Below are 19001 nucleotides of genomic sequence, written 5' to 3' on the forward strand. Positions count from 1 at the left end.
ACGATTTTAGTAGCTTCCTAACTAGAGTAAAAGAAGTGAAACACAACACCACTTACGAAGGGGTCTCGCCCATAAAATCAAACCTCAGTCTGATGAGGCCTCTAGAATCCAAGTATAGAGACCCAAGGAAAAAAGAGTGTTTGGAGCAGCACAGTGGGAGGGCAGTCAGCCCCATCCAGATGGTGGGAAGCTGTGTAGGAGAAAAGACCTAGTTTTTCCACGATCCCACCCAAAATCCCAGGAACAAAAAAGAGGTGCTTGGGGAGCCTGCTACTGTTAGCCCATTTCAGCTTATCAGACCTCATTTAGATTCCAATTCAAACAAACCAAAAAGAAAAATCACAGGCAATTAGAGAAATGTGAACCCGTTCTGACAGTTAATAGTACTAAGGAATTATTTTTGATCTGTAGTATTTTTAAAGGGAAGAATCTTTTAAAGATACACTTACACTGATGAAATAAAATATCTGTGATTTGTTTCAAAATAATCCGAGGGGAGGGAGATCAGGTACAGTCAGGAAAGCTCAGGGGAGGGGACAGAGCAGAGACCACCGGCTACAAGTCAGTGATAGTTAAAGCCAGGTGATGGTGACACAGGGAGTCCTCTATTTTGGTCCATGTTTGAAACTCCTGGTAGCACAAATATTAAAGGACAAGTAAATTTTAAGAAAAGGTACTGAAAGCCGAAATGAGATTCTCATTGTTTACCCTGAATTTATCTTCCTATGCAGAATGAAATAAAGCGACTCTACGATCAACTTAGTAAATACAAAACATCTTTACAACAGTCTTTGAATGAAATTAGTGGCCAGAGTATTGATGAACAGCTTCAGGTAATCAAGTCAAAATAGTTAAACAGATCTACCCCAGGAATGAAGAGTTTTGTGCGGAAGCTGTCCTCTAAACCACCTCTTTTGTGAGCAGTGGCAAGGCTTAAGTAAATAGATAAAAATGAAAACGATTTATGTTGAACCAGTAAGTTAAAAGAGTAAATTAAACCAACACAAGACCATTGTCCCCTCCCAACTGGGCAAAAATGTAAGTTTGTGCCGTGTCGGTGAGGGTGTTGGGAAAGGAGACCCCTCCTTCTCTCGGGAGGGGCGGCGATCCGTCCAGATTCTCAGGGTCACTGGGTTATGCACCAACAGCAGTTTCACTTCATTCATTCACTTAGCAAGTGTTCATTGAGCACCTACTGTGTTCAGACACCGCTCTAGGCGTTGGACTGGGCTTATCCTAAGGAAGACAAGTGCAAAGAAATAAGTATGTATATAAATACTCAAGGATGAACCAGGTAGCACTGCCTGAATCAAAAACCCTTACACAGCCCCAAAGCCATTAAGAGCAGATGGTTACAAAAGCAGCAGGGGGTGGGGGGGCTTCTAGTGGCCTACTTTGCGTCCGGTTAAAAGGAGTCAGGTGTTCATGCTGACGAGAAGAGCACCTCAGAAGCTGCTGGGTGAGGACGCCAGAGGATGGGTGCATCAGCGAGTGTGAGGGTGGGCACGGATGCCTCTGCTGGGGTGAGCGCCAGACGGGCTGGGATCAGATCATCAACTGGGGCTCTTTGGCAGAAGCAGGAGGTGAGGGAAGAGAAGCGGGACTTTCATGTTTCCCTGATTTTTTTTTTTTGTCTGTGCTGTTTAATTCTTTAAAAATGAATATATGTACCTCTCTGACTCATTAAAGGATTTTACCTTTCTGTGTCGTCTCTCACTTTAGAAGGCAGATGCGTGCACAGTGGAGCTGCGGAACTCCGAGAGCCGAGTGGCAAAGCTAAGAGACGAAGGGGAGAGGCTTCGTTTACCTTACGTTTTATTGCAAGAGGTCTACAAATTAGAGGTGTGTCTGAGTGGAAAACATTCAATCAGGGAGTTACTGTGATTATAAGGAGGAAGACTTTCTTCTTCCATGAAGGGAATTTAGATTATTCTCTCATTTGGATTATTTTTGTGACTGGATAAAGACGCTTTTTCTTTTCAGGATTTACTTGACAGTATGTGGGGAATCCTGAGAGCCAGGTACACGGAACTGAGCAGCCCTTTCATCACGGAGAGCCAGCAAGATGCCTTGTTGCGAGGCATGGCAGAACTCGTGGACATCGGCAAGGAAAAGCTTGCGCACGACCACTTACAGCAAATCAAGAGTAAAGCTGCCTTACAGGCTCAAATACAGAATCACAAGGTAAGACGCACGGGTCAGATTACCTTTTCATAGACTTTTAAGTCGTTCTGACTTAGCATCCATTTTCTTCCTTGGTGAAATATCCATTGTTCATTCGTTCATTGACTCGTCGTTTTGACAGACATCTCTTAGAGGGTTCCCAGTACATGAGGAACCCTGCTAACCTCTTAGAATATGATTGAATGGAAACAGACACTGTTCCTTACATTCCTGGAACTTTTGGTTGAAAGAGAAGGCATATTTATGAAGGAGTCCTTTAAATAGATTTAAAATTAAAATTGAGATATGTGCCTTCAGAGCATTTAAGAGGAGAAATTGAATTCAGGAAATTAGGGAAGGCTTTCCTGAGAACTGAGACCACAAGAAATATCTGTACCTCAGTACAGAAATGTATACCTAGGGTAAAGCTACAATAAATCTTTCAGTTTTCCACTCATTTTATTAAACAGAAACCTCATGATCACGAATTAAACACCTGTAATAATGTAAGTGGTGATGTAAAAAATGTAACTTCCTGCCTAAAGAAGTCTAGGCTTGTGACAAGTAGACCTTAGTCTAAGAACTTCAGAGGTAAATATTCTATAAAGAATGGAGGGAGAGGGGCGCCTGGGTGGCTCAGCGGGTTAAAGCCTCTGCCTTCAGCTCAGGTCATGATCCCAGTGTCCTGGGATCGAGTCCCGCATCGGGCTCTCTGCTCAGCGGGGAGCCTGCTTCCTCCTCTCTCTCTGCCTTCCTCTCTGCCTACTTGTGATCTCTGTCTGTCAAATAAATAAAATCTAAAAAAAAAAAAAAAAGAATGGAGGGAGAAAGGAGAATATTGTGAATATTTACAGTGTGTTGGGACTTACGCTGGATGCTATTCTAAACCTTCACTGTATCTTCTTCAAAGAAATAGATGGAATTCACGTAAGTTCCTCCAATTAGAAGGGGCAGCTGACTATAAGTGGAGGACAACCATGTGAAGGAAAGCCTTCCTCTGTAAAGGTTCTTAAAGTATTAATCTGGGAGTTTTTACATCCCAGGATCCCAAAAGACCTTGTCAACAAATTCCCTTTATTTGTCCATTTCATTAAATAGAAAATCAAGCTGTAGTGTAGGAACCTCTGGCTATTCCGTGTGTGGGCTCCTCAGGCTCACACATCTATCTCTCCATTTTCTTGTCTTGAAATACATTAGCCACATACCTACGTTTCTGTAAAGTTTCTTAAAACTCAGAGTAACGGATTTAGGACGATCTCACTGGGAAATTGAAATTGACTAATAATGTTTGCCCTTTTACGTGGACCGTTTGGTGGAAAATGTTCCCTACGATGATGTTTCTTCATGATTTGTTGAAATGCCACTAACGACTAAAGGGTACACAATTTTCTTTTTTCTTTCCTTACATGTTTCACTCTACATGGCTGTCATGGGATTTGGGATTAAAAAGCAAATATAACTGTATAAAAGGTGGAAGTAATTTGGTCTGTAAGTTCTCACAGTGCAGAAATAAATCTTAAAACCTGTTCATTTTACAGCTTTTTTTCCGGAAGCTTGTTGCTGACGTGCTGTTGATCCGAACATACACCAATAAAATGCTTCCTTCTTTATTGCAAAAGAAAGAGATGTTTGGGGCAGAACAAATAAAAGAAGTTAAATTACTGGAGGAAAAGTCACACCAGTGTGGAATAAAGCTGCAGAGTTTGCTACAGGTGTTTATTTGGGTTACATAAACTTTGTACATAAGCCTGGATATTTGTACATAAGCCCAGATATTTGACTACCGCCTCCCAGTGTCCAGAAACATCTATTTATCATTAAGCTGGCATTAAGTGGGAACTAACAATGAGGAGTGTGGAAGCCTGTTCTAGCTCTGACTACTACTCCCTGAGTGAAATATTTCTCATACATAAATTAGGGAATGACACAGCATCTTCCCACCTTCTAGGTTTGTGTGCAAATAAACAAAATTGAGAGCACTTTAACATCCCGAATGAAGTCTTCCACATGAAGCTTAGTCAGTGGTTGCAAAATAGCACTTCCCTGAAGAGGACAGGCTGAAGTGCACTCCTGATAGTCTTATCCCAGTTCACAGAAGAAAATTGTTTGCATGAAGTTCTCTCTCAGTTTTAAGGTTTTCACCTTTAACTTCTTAAACACAGTGGATGCTAGCCCTTTAAGGAAATAACCATAAAGCAAGGGACTATCCAGCTTTATTATGTGATAATGTTATTTTATGCTAATGAAGTAAATATTCTGGCTAGTTTGTCAAATTGATGTTTATAGCAATATCTCATGGTATTAAAAAAAGACCTTCTGAGCCCAAAGAATGCCCTTGATAGCAGGGTGACCCACTACTTCAGTAAATAAGAGAATTAATAAGGGGGTTATTTTTCCAACAGGTAATACTTAGTGTCTATAAGTCAGCTGTCTAGTGTGCTGAGATCCTGGTGGTGGGCCTCTGTAGACACAGAGAGAACTAGGATAAGGCAAGACTTGGGCTAAGAAGATAGTCCTCCCCTGATGAAGTGTAAGCCCACATTCCCCCCACAGTGGAATTACGCTCTTAGCAGCACAGTCGGTAATGTTCAGTGGGCTGGGGGTTGGAGCAGGGAGGGAGGATGCAAGCTTACAGGAGCCTCTGTTGAGAAGTCAGCCCTTTCCTTTCCAAGTAAGCGAAAGGCTCTCTTCCAGCTCTGAAGTCTTCACAGAGGAGTGTATGCCTAGAGTATCCCTTTAACTTAATTATACTTGTCCCTACTCAGTTTGATGAGACAAGCATAAAATATGCCAGCTGGATTTTTTGAAACCATCTCCACAAAGACAATGGAATGGTTTTGCATTAGACCTTGAGCTCTTGTAAGGGTGGCTTATATCTCTCAGAAACCCCTGGAATCTGTGTTTTAATTTTGTATGGTCTCTGAGTTTTTTTTTTTTTTTTAAAGATTTTATTTATGTATTTGTCAGAGTGAGCACAGGCAGACGGAGTGGCAGGCAGAGGCAGATGGAGAATCAGGCTCCCGCTGAGCAAGGAGCCCGATGTGGGACTCGATCCCAGGATGCTGGGATCATGACCTGAGCCGAAGGCGGCGGCTTAACCAACTGAGCCACCCAGGCATCCCTCCGAGTTCATTTTTATTCTTAAGATTAATTTGGCCATTGTCTGGAACTACTCTAGAAAAGGACTCCCACTGACATTACATTCTTGATTCTCTAGAAATGGGAAGAATTTGATGAAAACTATACATCTCTTGAAAAGGATCTGGAAATCCTGGTATCTACGTTGCCCTCTGTGAGTTTGGTGGAAGAGACAGAGGAAAGATTAGCAGAAAGGATTTCATTTTACCAGGTAATTTTGCTCCCATCACTTGGTGTTTTCTTTTGCTTTGACCAAATCACTCACCTTTGGAGGTGAGTGGTTTGAATTGAAGTGCATCACACCGTTCACTGTTAGACCTACACTGGGAAACTGCGGATTGGGTTTCGGGCTGCTCCGTGTAGCCTCGGGTCTGCCTTGGGGTGGAGGTCCTGGGTTTGAGTCCTGGCTCTCGTCTGTCCCTGTGTCACCCTTTTGTCTCCAAGTCTCTCTTTCTTTATCTATGGAATGTAGGTAATCGGGCTGGTTCTCCCTGTCTCAGCAGGTGGATGTCAGTGGGTATGGAAACAAGTTAAGGTACAGAAAGAGCTTTCTAGAGCAGGGGCCTCTAAACCTATATTAGGTTTTCTTCAGTGAAGCCCTTTTGGGACACAGCCCGTGAAAGAGGCAATAATCTGTTCCCTGCCACCAGCATTCTAAAAGGACTTCAAACAAAATTTTTCTTGGGCAACATTTAGTAGTATTATCATCAAAGTCTCTGTGCCTCCAATCTAGATGCCATAGAAAAGAGAGCACCTTAAAACGGCTTTCGAGTGGCACTGAGATCACGACCAAGGTAAAAATGAGTTTTAAGTCTTCTCAACAGAAAACTTAAATCACTTAGTTCTAACTGTGGAATATATGTCATCAGCATCTGAGCTGTGTGACTGGAGGTGGCGGTCAGATGTCCACTTCAGAACTTCAAAAGCAGGTGTGTTGCCTGAGTAGACTCTGGGATAGAAAATGCATGAAATACTTGCAGGACCCTGCCCTTCCTCAGAAGCATTTCAACTCTTGGAAGGAACATCTTCCAGAGGCAGTGACGCTGTAGTCATGCTGACTAGGTGCCTGGAAAGGGACAGTTGATCTCTTTGCCATGTCATTATATTAAGCGTAACACTGAGATAAATCTGAATCCTCTGGGGGCAGGAAGCTGCTGCTTAATTCTTTGTTAGCCTCCGAATGCGGACATACCCACTGAACAGCTGAGAGAATGCAGGGGAAAACAGCATTTTAAACCTCGTAGAAGACTGATGATTTCCCCAGAAGTGATCGTGTCCCTTAAATTGCAACCTGTGAGGGGCACCTGGGTGGCTCAGTGGGTTAAAGCCTCTGCCTTCAGCTCAGGTCATGATCCCAGGGTCCTGGGATCAAGCCCCACATGGGGCTCTCTGCTCAGCAGGGGGCCTGCCCCCCCCCTTCTTGACCTACTGGTGATCTCTCTCTGTTAAATAAATAAATAAAATCTTTAAAATAAATAAATTGCAACCTGTGATTCTGTTAAATTTAGATATCTTTTAAATGAAATCGTTCTAATACTTTTTTTTTTTTAAGATTTTATTTATTTATTTGACAGACCGAGATTACAACAGGCAGAGAGACAGTCAGAGAGAGGAGGAAGCAGGCTCCCCGCTGAGCAGAGAGCCCGATGTGGGGCTCGATCCCAGGACCCTGGGATCACGACCTGAGCTGAAGGCAGAGGCTTTAACCCACTGAGCCACCCAGGTGCCCCTCGTTCTAATACTTTTAAATAAATTTGCCAGGCCTAAAAGGCTGATGTCTTGTCAAGCCCATCTCACTTACAGATTTCTTTACGTCATTCTCGGTCCTCTGCGTCATGGAGAGATTTGTATCTATCTTGATCAGTGGACATCAGTAGGCCATGAACCATGGTGCCTTTGTGGCCTCTGGAGTTGTTAAATGCTGTCTCTGCACCTTACGGGCTGAGTAGCCATCGCAGTCTGACTCCTGTGTATAAAATGGCATAACTAAAACTTCTCAGAGCTACACTAGGGGTGCCTGGGTGGCTCAGTCAGTTAAGCATCTGCCTTCTGCTCAGGTTATGATCCCAGAGTCCTGGGATGGATCCCCTTGTCAGGCTCCCTGTTACCGGGGAGCCTGCTTCTTCCTCTCCTGCCTGCCACTCCCCCTGCTTGTGCTTTCTCGCTCTCTCAAAGGAATAAGTAAAATCTTCTTTAAAAAAACAAAACAAACTTCTCAGAGATACTCTAAAGATGAAGGTCTTGCACTAAGGGCTTGGAAAATTAGAACTTTGGGGTGCCTGGGTGGCTCAGTGGTTAAAGCCTCTGCCTTCAGCTTGGGTCATGGTCCCAGGGTCCTGGGATTGAGCCCCACATGGGGCTCTCTGTTCAGCAGGGAGCCTGCTTTCCTCCTCTCTCTCTACCTGCCTCTCGGCCTACTTGTGATCTCTGTCTGTCAAATAAATAAAATCTTAAAAAAAAAAAAAAAAGAAAATTAGAACTTTTTTGTTGTTTTTAAGATTTTTAAAAATTTTTAATTTTTTTTAATGTTGTGTTAGTCACCCTATAGTACATCATTAGTTTTTGATGTAGGGTTCCATGATTCACTATTTGCATATAACACCCAGTGCTCCATGCAATCCATGCTCTCCTTAAGACCCACCAGCAGGCTCACTCATCCCTTCACCACCCTCCTCCCTCTGAAATCCTCAGTTTGTTTCCTGGAGTCCTTGGTGTCTCATGGTTTGTCTCCCACTCTGATTTCCCTCCCTTCATTTTTCTCTTCTCCTCATGTCCTTTGTGCTGTTCTTATGTTCCACAAATAAGTGAAAACATATGATAATTGACTCTCTGTGCTTGACTTATTTCATTTAGCATAATCCCCTCCATTTCCATCCATGTCGATGCAAATGGTGGGTATTCATCCTTTCTGATGGCTGAGTAATACTCCATTGTATGTATGGACCATGTCTTCTTTATCCATTTGTCTGTTGAGGGGCATCTCAGCTCCTTCCAGTTTGGCTATTGTGGACATTGCTGCTAAGAACAACGGGTGCATATGGCCCTTCTTTTCACTATATCTGTATCTTTATGGTAAATACCCAGTCATGCAATTGCTGAGTTATAGGGTAGCTCTATTTTTAACTTTTTGAGGAACCTCTACATTGTTTAACAAAGTGGTTGCACCAACTTGGATTCCCACCAACAGTGTAAGAGAGTTCCCCTTTCTCCACATCCTCTCCAACATTTGTTGTTTCTTGCCTTACCAATTTTTGGCCATTCTAACTGGTGTAAGGTGGTATCTCAGTGTGGTTTTGATTTGAATTTCCCTGATGGCTAATGATGTGGAACATTTTTTTCATATGTCTGTTCGTCATTCATATGTCATCTTTGGAGAAGTATCTGTTCCTGTATTCTGCCCACTTTTTGACTTGATTATTTGTGTTTTGTGGTGTTGAGTCTGAAAAGTTCTTTCTAGATCTTGGATACCAGCCCTTTATCTGTAGTGTCATTTGCAAATACCTTCTCCCATTCCGTGGGTTGCCTCTTGTTTTGTTGACTGTTTCCTTTGCTGTGCAGAAGCTTTTGATCTTGGTGAAGTCCCAAAAGTTCATTTTTGTTTTTGTTTCGCTTGTCTTTGGAGACATATCTTAAAAGAAGTTGCTGTGGCCGATGTCGAAGAACTTACTGCCTACATTCTCCTCGAGGATTTTGATGGATTTCTGTCTCACATTCAGGTCTTTCATCCATTTAGAGTTTATCTTTGTGTATGGTGTAAGAGAATGGTCGAGTTTTATTCTTCTACACATAGCTGTCCAATTTTCCCAGCACCATTTATTGAAGAAACTTTTTTCCATTAGTTATTTTTTCCTGCTTTGTCAAAGATTAGTTGACCATAGAGTTGAGGGTCTGTTCTGTTCCTTTGGTCTGTGTGTCTGTTTTTGTGCCAGTACCGTACTGTCTTGATTATTACAGGATTGTAATACAGCTTGAAATCAAGCAACATGGTACCCCCAGCTTTGTTTTTGTCTTTCAACATTTCCTTGGTGATTCAGGGTCTTTCTGGTTCCATACAATTTTAGGGTTGTTTGTTCCAGCACTTTGAAAAATGCCATTGGTATTTTGATCAGGGTAGCGTTGAAAGTATAGGTTGCTCTGAGCAGCATAGACATTTTAACAATGTTTATTCTTCTGATCCATGAGCATGGAATGTTTTTGCATCTTTTTGTGTCTTCAGTTTCTTTCATACATATTCTGTATAGTTTCTTGAGTATAGATCCTTTATCTCTTTGGTTAGGTTTATCCCATGGTATCTTATGATTTTTGGTGCTATTATAAATGGAATCGATTCCCTAATTTCTCTTTCTACAGTTGCATTGTTAGTGTATAGGAAAGCAACTGATTTCTGTGCATTGATTTTGTATCCTGCCACATTACTGAATTGCTGTATGAGTTCTAGTAATTCGGGGGTCGAGTTTTTTGGGTTTTCCACATAAAGTACCATACCTACAAAGAGAGAGAGTTTGACTTTTTCTTTGCCAATTTGAATACCTTGTATTTCTTTTTGTTGTCTGATTGCTGTTGCTGGGACTTCTAGTACTATGTTAAACAAGAGTGGCAAGAGTGGGCATCCTTGTCCTGTTCCTGATCATAGGGGAAAAGGCTCTCAGCTTTTCTCTGTCGAGAATGATATTCACTATGGGCTTTTCATGGATGGTTTTTATGAATTTGAGGAATGTTCCTTTATCCCTACACTCTAAAGAATTTTAATCAGGAAAGGATGCTGTATTTATTTTTAAGCAATCTCTATATCCAATGTGGGGCTTAACCTCATGACCCCGAGATCAGGATTCGCACACTCTTCTGACCCAGCCAGCCAGGAGCCCAGGACTTTTTTTTAACAAATGTTGGAAGTTTTATTTACACCTATAGGATCAGGTGGGAAGAAAGGGTTATGGATAGGAGTGGTGGAAAGGGCATTACAAGTAGAATTTTTTAGTAATTTTTGAAAGTCTTAAGTTAATTGGAAAATAGCAAAAGTAATATTTTGATCAGAACTTTTTTAAGCCGAAATTTAAATAGCTGTCAGGTAAGTGTCATTAGCTGAACCCAGCAGTGCGAGATAATTGCTTTCAGACAGACTTCTCTTCAGGGGGTCATTGTATTGCAATTTTAAAGATTTTCTTTTCATGAAGTTGGATTAGTGATGTACTCTTTTTAATTTTTCTAAAGTCCTCTTCCTTTTTTCCCTGTTGAATCCTTCCATTTAGAAGACTCTAGAAATGAATTTTTCCCTAGTCTTTGGACCTAAGCAATGATAAAGAAAATTTTTTTTATCCCCTTCAAACCTAGTTGCGATGTAAAGTGCTTACCCGGGCCAGGCGGGGGCACAGAAATTTGGAGGCTGGCTGGGGGTGGGGAAGGGGGGAACTGCCACAGGAGAGTGTGGAAGAGAGGAGGCGCTTCTGAAGGAGGCACGGCTGCCCAGTTCCAGCCTGTCTGTGCCACGTGAAAATCCACACCCCAGTTGCTTGACCTCCCACTTTTCTCAGAGTCAAGGAAATCCTGATTTCTATATTAAATTTCCTGATTTTCAAAGATCATCTTCAGGTCACACAAAAATTGTCCACAAGCTGAAGTGCCCTGTAGACTACCAGCTTGGTTTTTGCTTTTAGGTGGACAAGTTAACTCTTCGGTCTAAAGCTGTGAATTTTTGTTTTCTGTTTGTATGTGTAAGTCTCTAGAACAGAAGACATGTGCCACAGAAGTGTATTAGACACTCTCATCATGAAAGATGATCGATAAAACCTGAGTCCTGTTTCTTCAGCCACATGGCAAGAGTCTTAAGGGTTGGGAGAGTGTTGTTACTCTTTCTTCAGTAGCCTCTACTGGAGGTTTTTTGGTTTTGTTTTGTTTTGTTTTGTTTTTTTAAGATTTTATTTATTTATTTGACAGAGAGACATCACAAGTAGGCAGAGAGAGGAGGAAGCAGGCTCCCTGCTGAGTAGAGAGCCCAATGCGGGACTTGATCCCAGGACCTGAGATCAGGACCTGAGCTGAAGGCAGAGGCTTAACCCACTGAGCCACCCAGGCGCCCCTTCTGGAGGTTTTTAATGAAGTATTTGTGAATAGGTTGACTGGCTTCATTTTTCAATAATTCATTCTCTGACTTTACCTTTTTTTTTTTTTTAAGCAAATTAAAAGAAACATCGATGAAAAGCATGCCCGACTTTACCAGACTCTGAATGAAGGCAAACAACTGGTGGCCTCCGTGAGTTGTCCCGAACTAGAGGGCCAGATTGCGAAGCTAGAAGAGCAGTGGTTGGCCCTAAACAAAAAAATTGACCATGAACTACACAGACTACAAACACTTCTCAAGCATCTACTCAGGTGTGTTTTCTTAGGGATGGATTACACTCAGATTTCCACTTGGAGAAAGACCTCAGAGGGATCCAGATTTTACATGCCATCTCCCTGTTACAAGGTTATTTGTCAGCAGTCTAAAGCTCTTGGGTCCCTCTTCTGGGCTCAGTGGGATCTGGGGTCTTTGAGGTTGGTTTGCTAGACTCAGGATAATATATAATCAGCTCTGTGAAAACTAGGAATTATGTTCTAAAGTTATACACGTTGCCTTTATACCATGTCACTCTTCCCTATTTGCCTCCCAAAGTTTTTAAATTAAAAAATATTAATTTCAGCTAACAGAAAAATTTCAAAAAGTCTTCAGAGTTCTTCGGAGAATTTTGTTTAGTGGACCTAACCTTGAACTCCTTGAGGAGGGTAAAGAACGTTAAACATTTCAATCTCCTCATCCCTGACTCACAGGGAACTATCTTAATTTAGTTAAGAGTTTAAAGCTTGCTAGATGTCCGACCACAGATGAATGGATAAAGAAGATGTGGTGTATATTTTATACACACACACACAAAAAGTATCATGCAGCCATCAAAAATGAAATCTTGCCATTTTCAAGGATGTGGATAGAACTAGAGGGTATTGTGCTGAGCAAAATAAATCCCTCAGAGAAAGACCGTTATAATATGATCTCACTGGTATGAGGAATTTGAGAAATAAGACAGAGGTTCATAGCGGGAGGGAGGAAAAAATGAAACAAGGTGAAACCAGAGAGGGAGACAGTCCATTAGAGACTCTTAATCTCAGGAAACAAACGGAGGGTTGCTGGAGGGGAGGGGTTGGGTGGGATGGGGTGGCTGGGGGATGGGCATTGGGGAGGGTGTGTGCTGTGGGGAGTGCTGTGTGTAAGACTGATGAATCACAGACCTGTACCCCTGAAACAAATAATACATTATATGTTAATTAAAAAAAAAAAAGTTTAAAGCGTAAAACATAGAAGAAAAGCAGCATTTTGCTTGGATATTTTCCTTCACCTCCAATAAATATGTTGGTATGGAGCCAAGAACACTTTATTATGTAACTTACACAAATGCTGATTATAGTTTTACTATAAACAAATCTGTCGAGAACATTTAATGAATAAAAGTAATTGCTGTCCTTATCCATGGGTTTATTTTTGCATAGCTGTAATAAGAAAATGTCTTAGACTCTAAAAATGCCCATTTTGTTATAGATTAGTCATCAGTCATAGAAGGTGCCAGGAGCATTAGATTTGGGGCATGGGGTAAAACAAGGTGTAATCCTTAAAAACATTATTTTCTGAATAATAGAGCTGATTGGCACAGGAAAACATACAGTAAAATGAGAAGAAAATAGGATGATGATACATATCCACCATAGAGTACATTTCTAATTTTCTTTCTCTCTCTCACTTTGCTCCTGTTAGTTATAACAGAGATTCGGATCAGTTAACCAAGTGGTTGGAATCTTCTCAGCAAACTCTGAATTACTGGAAAGAACAATCCCTCAATGTGTCTCAGGACTTGGATACAATTAGAAGCAACATAAACAAGTTTTTTGTAAGTTGTAATCGAATATGTTCAGATAATTATTGTCAGAAAGAACTATCGGGGAAGTGGCCAGGGTTGATAGTCATGGTCTCCATAATCATTTGTGGATAAGGGATAAGACTTGGGCTAATAGCATTCTTCATACTTAGAGCTATTTGTTTACATTGGTCATTTATGTATTTAAAATGATAAAGTAGGTTTTTTTTTTAAAAGATTTTATTTATTTATTTATTTATTTGAGAGAGATTAAGAGAGAGAGAGCATGAGAGGGGGGAGGGTCAGAGGGAGAAGCAGACTCCCTGCCAAGAAGGGAGCCCAAAGCGGGACTCGATCCTGGGACTCCAGGATCATGACCTGAGCTGAAGGCAGTCGCTTAACCAACTGAGCCACCCAGGCGCCCCAATAAAGATTTTTAATTGGCCCTACAAAATACATATGAATTTGAAACTTCCTCTGGCATGGGGCATGCTGTATACAGGCAGGAAATAACTCCCTGCTCCCCCCCAAAAAACTTAACAGAATTATTAACTCATAAAGGTTAAAATTAATAAATACATGGTTTTAAATTCTCATACACAGAACTGATACTTCTACTAAAATGTTCTATGGTTTTGAGATTTTTTTTTAAAAGAAAGCATTAGTTTTGTAATACAAGGTTTTCCCTTTCCCATATTCTTTTCTCTCTAATCCAATTTCATATTTTGTAGCAGTGATCACTCACCTTGGTATTAAAATGTAAATATTTTAAAATATACTTGAAAACACCTGTGAAGACAAAGATTTCAGATATTTTCGTTGAAAATTACTTGCATTTAATTCATCTCATGTGAGCTTTGTGTGCCGTTCCTTTTAAAGTTGAAGTGATTTGTTTTTTGTTTTTTTGTTTTTTAATATTAATTAAGCCACTGAAGGAGCAGGAATTGGATCTCTTTTGTTCCCTGTCATCCATCTGTCTAATGTCTGGAACAGTGCCTGACAGTTAGTAGGAAAAATTGTGTGTGTGTGTGTGTGTGTGTGCTTAGGAGGGCATATGTGCACACATGCTTTTGTGTAAACATACACGTATAGATAAATATGCAAACATTTGTGATGTGAATTGAGTTCCGTGATTTCGCTTTGGACTCAGATTGGGTATTCTGACTCTTTGTTATTCTTTGCTGTTTTCAAATTCTTAACATTTCTCAATGTTTGAACCGTGTCCTCTAGGAGTTCTCAAAGGAACTCGACGACAAGTCGTCCTTGAAGGCCGTGGTTGTAAGTACAGGGAGCCAACTTCTCCACCTGAAAGAAGCCGATACGGCCACATTGAGAGCCGCTTTAGCACAGCTGGAACAGAAGTGGACCACGCTCATAACTCAACTTCCAGATATTCAAGAGAAACTTCATCAGGTAGGTGTTTAAAGACGCAGCGTTCGAATTAGCGTTCACTTGTTAGCTCCCAACTCCTTTAAAATTATTGCTCTGACTCAATAATTTTCATTGACACCACCTATTTTTCCACTGGCTCCACTGAATATAGGTCTTAATTACTGGCCTCTCCCCCAGTGGGATCTTTCTTAAAGAGAAATCAGGCTTAATTACTTTATTTCCCAGTTTATCTGCATCGCTGTGTTCCTTCATGTGAAGGTCATCGTCATTGTTTTGGGGTCGCTTATTCCGAGCCTGAATGCTGGGTTTGTTTTTGTGAGTCACCTGCCTAATTGTGGAGCGAGACCTTTTATCAAACCAGATAGCCTCTTTACTGGATGCCCTGATTCATTTTTGTCAACGGTGGGTAATTAAATGGAAATCGCTTTGTCCTTGCAGCTTCAGATGGAGAAATTGCCATCTCGCGAAGCAATCACAGAAATGATCAGCTGGATGAACAATGTAGAGCGTCACATTGCGGGTGAAGACTCGGAGCGCTCGCTGAGTTCCGCGCCTCAAGTGAAAAATCTGCTTCAGAAGTACAAGGTAATTAAACAAAAAGAGCCAGAAGCCTTTTCATTAAATAAAAAGGCAAGTCAGTTGGAAGAGAAAGACAGAACAAAGAGACACGTAGGATGAGATTTCAAAAAACTCAACTGTAGCGGCGAGGAATGGGGTGGTTGGTGGGTGATTCAAGGCAAATGTTAGCCTACTTGCTCTTCTGCCGCCTGGTTTTCTTGTAGCTCCCGTCACCACAGGGCAGAATGCAGGCTTGTAACTAGCTCTGGCCCTTCTCTACCTCTCCAGCCTCCTCTTTCTTCATTCCCCGCTAAGACCTTAGACACTGCCGGAAGCAATGAACCTGCCATGTCTGGCGTTCTCCCCACTCGTGCTTCCATGTGTGCTCCTCCTTTGGGCTGGAATTCTCGTGCCCCGCATCTAGCCATAGAAATGCTTTGTCACCTTTTAGGAGTCTGCTCAGGTGTCACCTGATTTGGAAATCTGCTCCTGACTTCCCTGCCAGATGACTAGACTTTCAGGGATTAGGTGTCTCTGCGGTGCTGTAATTATCGGGTTACTTGTCTGTCTCCCCACCTTGCCTTAGCTTCTGGAGAGCGGAGGCCATCCTTCACCTCCCCGAAATAGCTCACCTAGCCCGATACCTGGCATCCAGTAGATATTAAGTAATTGTTCTTTGCGTAAGAGAATACATAAGGAAAAGTTGATTTCCTTCAATAAATAGACATGAAGGCAGCCTTCTCCATGATGTTTGATTTCATGTAGATGGAACTAACATGGAACAAGCCACACACGAGCATTTACTGTGTGCCAGGCAGGTCCGCCACTAGGAACACAGGAGATGAATGAAGACTCCGGTCATTGCCTTCGGACCCCTCACAGGCTGGTGGATCCAGCCTCTGGTAGATGGAGGATGAATTCCTTAGTCACGAAGCGTGATGTTAGCAAGGGTTTTATTTTTCTGTGCTAACATCCTCATTTCAGTGAGTGGTAGCATCTTTGGAGGGTCCGCAGTTATGTAGTATAGGCTCTAACAAAGTTGCACATACCACATGGCTTTCTCCCTGCTGCCTCCTCGGCATGTGGAATTCTCCAAGAGACTCTCCGCTCAAAGTGGACATTCGGTGGGATTCAGGGAAGGGTTGGACAGAACTCCAGACGGGGGCCCCTGGGGGAACGAATGGGAGTTTGGGGCTCCCTAGAGTGTGCCAGAGGGAGAATCCTGTTCAATTACTTCAGTTCAGGTTTTGGTTGGTTAATTTTGGTTGTTTGTTTTAGGAGTTCAGGATGGAAATGGACTATAAACAGTGGATCGTTGACTTTGTCAACCAGTCATTACTTCAGCTAAGCACCTGTGATGTAGAGCGTAAACGCTACGAGAGAACAGAGTTTGCAGAGCACCTGGGAGAGATGAACCGCCAATGGCAGCGGGTACACGGAACGTTAAATAGAAAGGTGTGCTCACGTGTCACAGTTTGTGTGATCAGGCCTTTGCAACATACCGCTTTCTGAAAAATTTAAAAAGATACTCATGGTTAACTCACAAGGGAAGTCTAATAATCCCCTTTATGATCGCCCTTTTCCGAAGCCTGTGTTCTGACATTCTCCGTTGGTGCCTCTAGGAGCCTATGGTTCTTATTTCTTTGAGATTTCTTAGTGGGAAATTGAGTTAGGCAACTGAAGAGGAGAAATTTTAAAAAGATGTCAAGTATTATGTGAGACTGCTCAACGGTTGGAGATTCTGACATTTTCTGTGAAAGTAAATGTTCAAAAGTGGCAAAGCAATGATAGCTTTGAAAAGATTATGAAAAGAGAGACAAATGTACGTGGCCTTTTGGTAGACTTTCATTCCATGACTCTGAAAAATATTAAGAAAGCCTTATTCTTGGAGGACTATTCAGTATTTATATATAATTGATAGTAGCAGTTGGTTGACTTCTTTATGTGTAGAGAATACATACAAATGGATTTATACAATTAAGATTCAAGTGCATGAATGGACGAAGAACATGAACAGACAGATCACAAAAGAGAAAATTTATAATTAGCAAATCAACATGGAAAGATTACAACTTCAATTAACAGGCATTCAGAGTAAACATTATGTAACATTATACATTTATTAAATTAGAAAAATTTAGTAAGATAAAGATAAAAGCCCAAAGCTATCCCATTCACATGCAGATAATGGCTTACATACCCTTTTTAAAAGCATTTAGAAAATTTCAAGAACTGGAATAATAATCATCTTACTTCTTTACCTAGCCGTGCCACCTCTTACACATTTATCTTAAGTGGATAGCCCTTCAAAAAAGGGTAAAATATGCACACACAGGGTTCAGCATTATTTATACTGGTGAAAAATGTAAAATGCCTTAATTCCCAAGTATACAGGAATTATCAGATTATACTGTGTCCATTTGATAAAACATTGGGCAGCCTTTTAAATTAATATAAGGCATATATCATAACCAACTGAGCAGGTGCCTATGACATATTGGAAAAGGAACATAAAACTTTACATATCCTGTGACTATAACCTAATAAAAATTGTGAGCATAGAAATGAGAAGAATCACCGATGGTAAAAAGTCATTATTTTATTGAAGTGATTGTGATATTTTTGATACGGACTTAATTTTTAAGCCACTCTAATGAAGAGTGTCCAGGGAAAGAAAGTTTTTTTAAGTATATCAGTAGATAGTGCAATGAAAAAATACTGCATACCAGTATATACCATATACCAACACAATTTTTATTTTGTACAGGTATTGTGGAATTCCAAAATTGTCACGTTGCTTAGGCTGGCTTTCATTCAAATGCTAGAGGGCATTTTAATTCTGTTTCCTAATTTATGCGTCTTCATTCCAAAGGTTTTGGGAAATCTTATGCTAAGTATGAGGAATCTGAAAAGAAACAAAATTATTTAATTAAAAATAACTGTCATGACATTTACATTTTAAAGTATGTGGTTTAAAATTTTATTTTCTTGTAACTTACAGATACAACATTTGGAACAACTTTTGGAAAGTATCACTGAGAATGAGAACAAAATACAGATTTTGAACAACTGGATAGAGGCCCAAGAGGAGAGACTAAAAACTTTACAAAAACCTGCAAGTGTGATCTCAGTGCAGAAGACACTCCTGGACTGTCAGGTGAGAAGGCACGTGGCTCCTGTCCACACGGCATGGCGGGGCTCGTTATGTGGCCGTGTGGTTCAGTCGCTGCTTCTGCCCCAAGGACCAGGGTAAGCGGCTGTACTTCTGAAGGTCTCCTCCAAATCCCCAGGTACTTCCTTTGTTATGTAAAATAGTCCTCCATGGGTTTTATAAAATTGCACGCTGCTATTTTTTTTCATGACAGGCAGAAGATGGTATTTTCCATTATTGTTGTTCCTAAGTCTTGAATGTGACTCCTAAAAGAAAATGTTCAGAGGACATTTTGATTTGATGTTTTCTGATTTGTGTGTGTGTGTGTGTGTGTGTGTGTGTGTGTGTATTTTTTATTAACTTACTCAATATTTACAAAATTACTCTTAAGGTTTCCATTATTTTTAGTGTTTCATTCTGTTTCTTTAGAAGAAAGTGATTTTCTTTTACCTGCTATGTAATGTGTTCTGACAGGACCACTTGACCCTGGGAACCACTGTCTAAATCACACTTGAGCTTAAAGCTCTTGGCCGTGCCCTTTGTTTTGCTCCGTTGTCATTTGCCAGGTCACTTAGTCTCTGAGATGCCCTCACCTGAGTGTAGGTTAATCTTCCTTGAGTACTGCCTGGATTTTGTCCCTCCATACTGAAAACACTCCAGCTGTCCCTGTCACTATAGCTGGCACAGGGGATGCTGCCTCTATAACTGCTGTGTGAGGG

At 41.2% G+C, this 19001-nt stretch overlaps 1 protein-coding gene across 11 annotated transcripts in view; it reads left to right on the plus strand.

The window, feature by feature from the left end:
• Positions 1-19001, plus strand: part of SYNE2 (spectrin repeat containing nuclear envelope protein 2) — a 338449-nt gene that overhangs the window by 247748 nt on the left and 71700 nt on the right. For all 11 annotated transcript variants that reach the window (XM_047738768.1, XM_047738772.1, XM_047738776.1 and 8 more), the window contains 11 exons: positions 732-833; positions 1723-1842; positions 1984-2184; positions 3702-3875; positions 5381-5512; positions 11474-11670; positions 13082-13214; positions 14412-14594; positions 15012-15158; positions 16410-16586; positions 18133-18288. In XM_047738768.1, coding sequence (XP_047594724.1) covers positions 732-833; positions 1723-1842; positions 1984-2184; positions 3702-3875; positions 5381-5512; positions 11474-11670; positions 13082-13214; positions 14412-14594; positions 15012-15158; positions 16410-16586; positions 18133-18288 — 1722 coding nt within the window. The remainder of the gene's footprint in view (positions 1-731; positions 834-1722; positions 1843-1983; positions 2185-3701; positions 3876-5380; positions 5513-11473; positions 11671-13081; positions 13215-14411; positions 14595-15011; positions 15159-16409; positions 16587-18132; positions 18289-19001) is intronic.

Source organism: Lutra lutra, chromosome 7, assembly GCF_902655055.1.
Source record: "Lutra lutra chromosome 7, mLutLut1.2, whole genome shotgun sequence".
Lineage (NCBI taxonomy): Eukaryota > Metazoa > Chordata > Mammalia > Carnivora > Mustelidae > Lutra > Lutra lutra.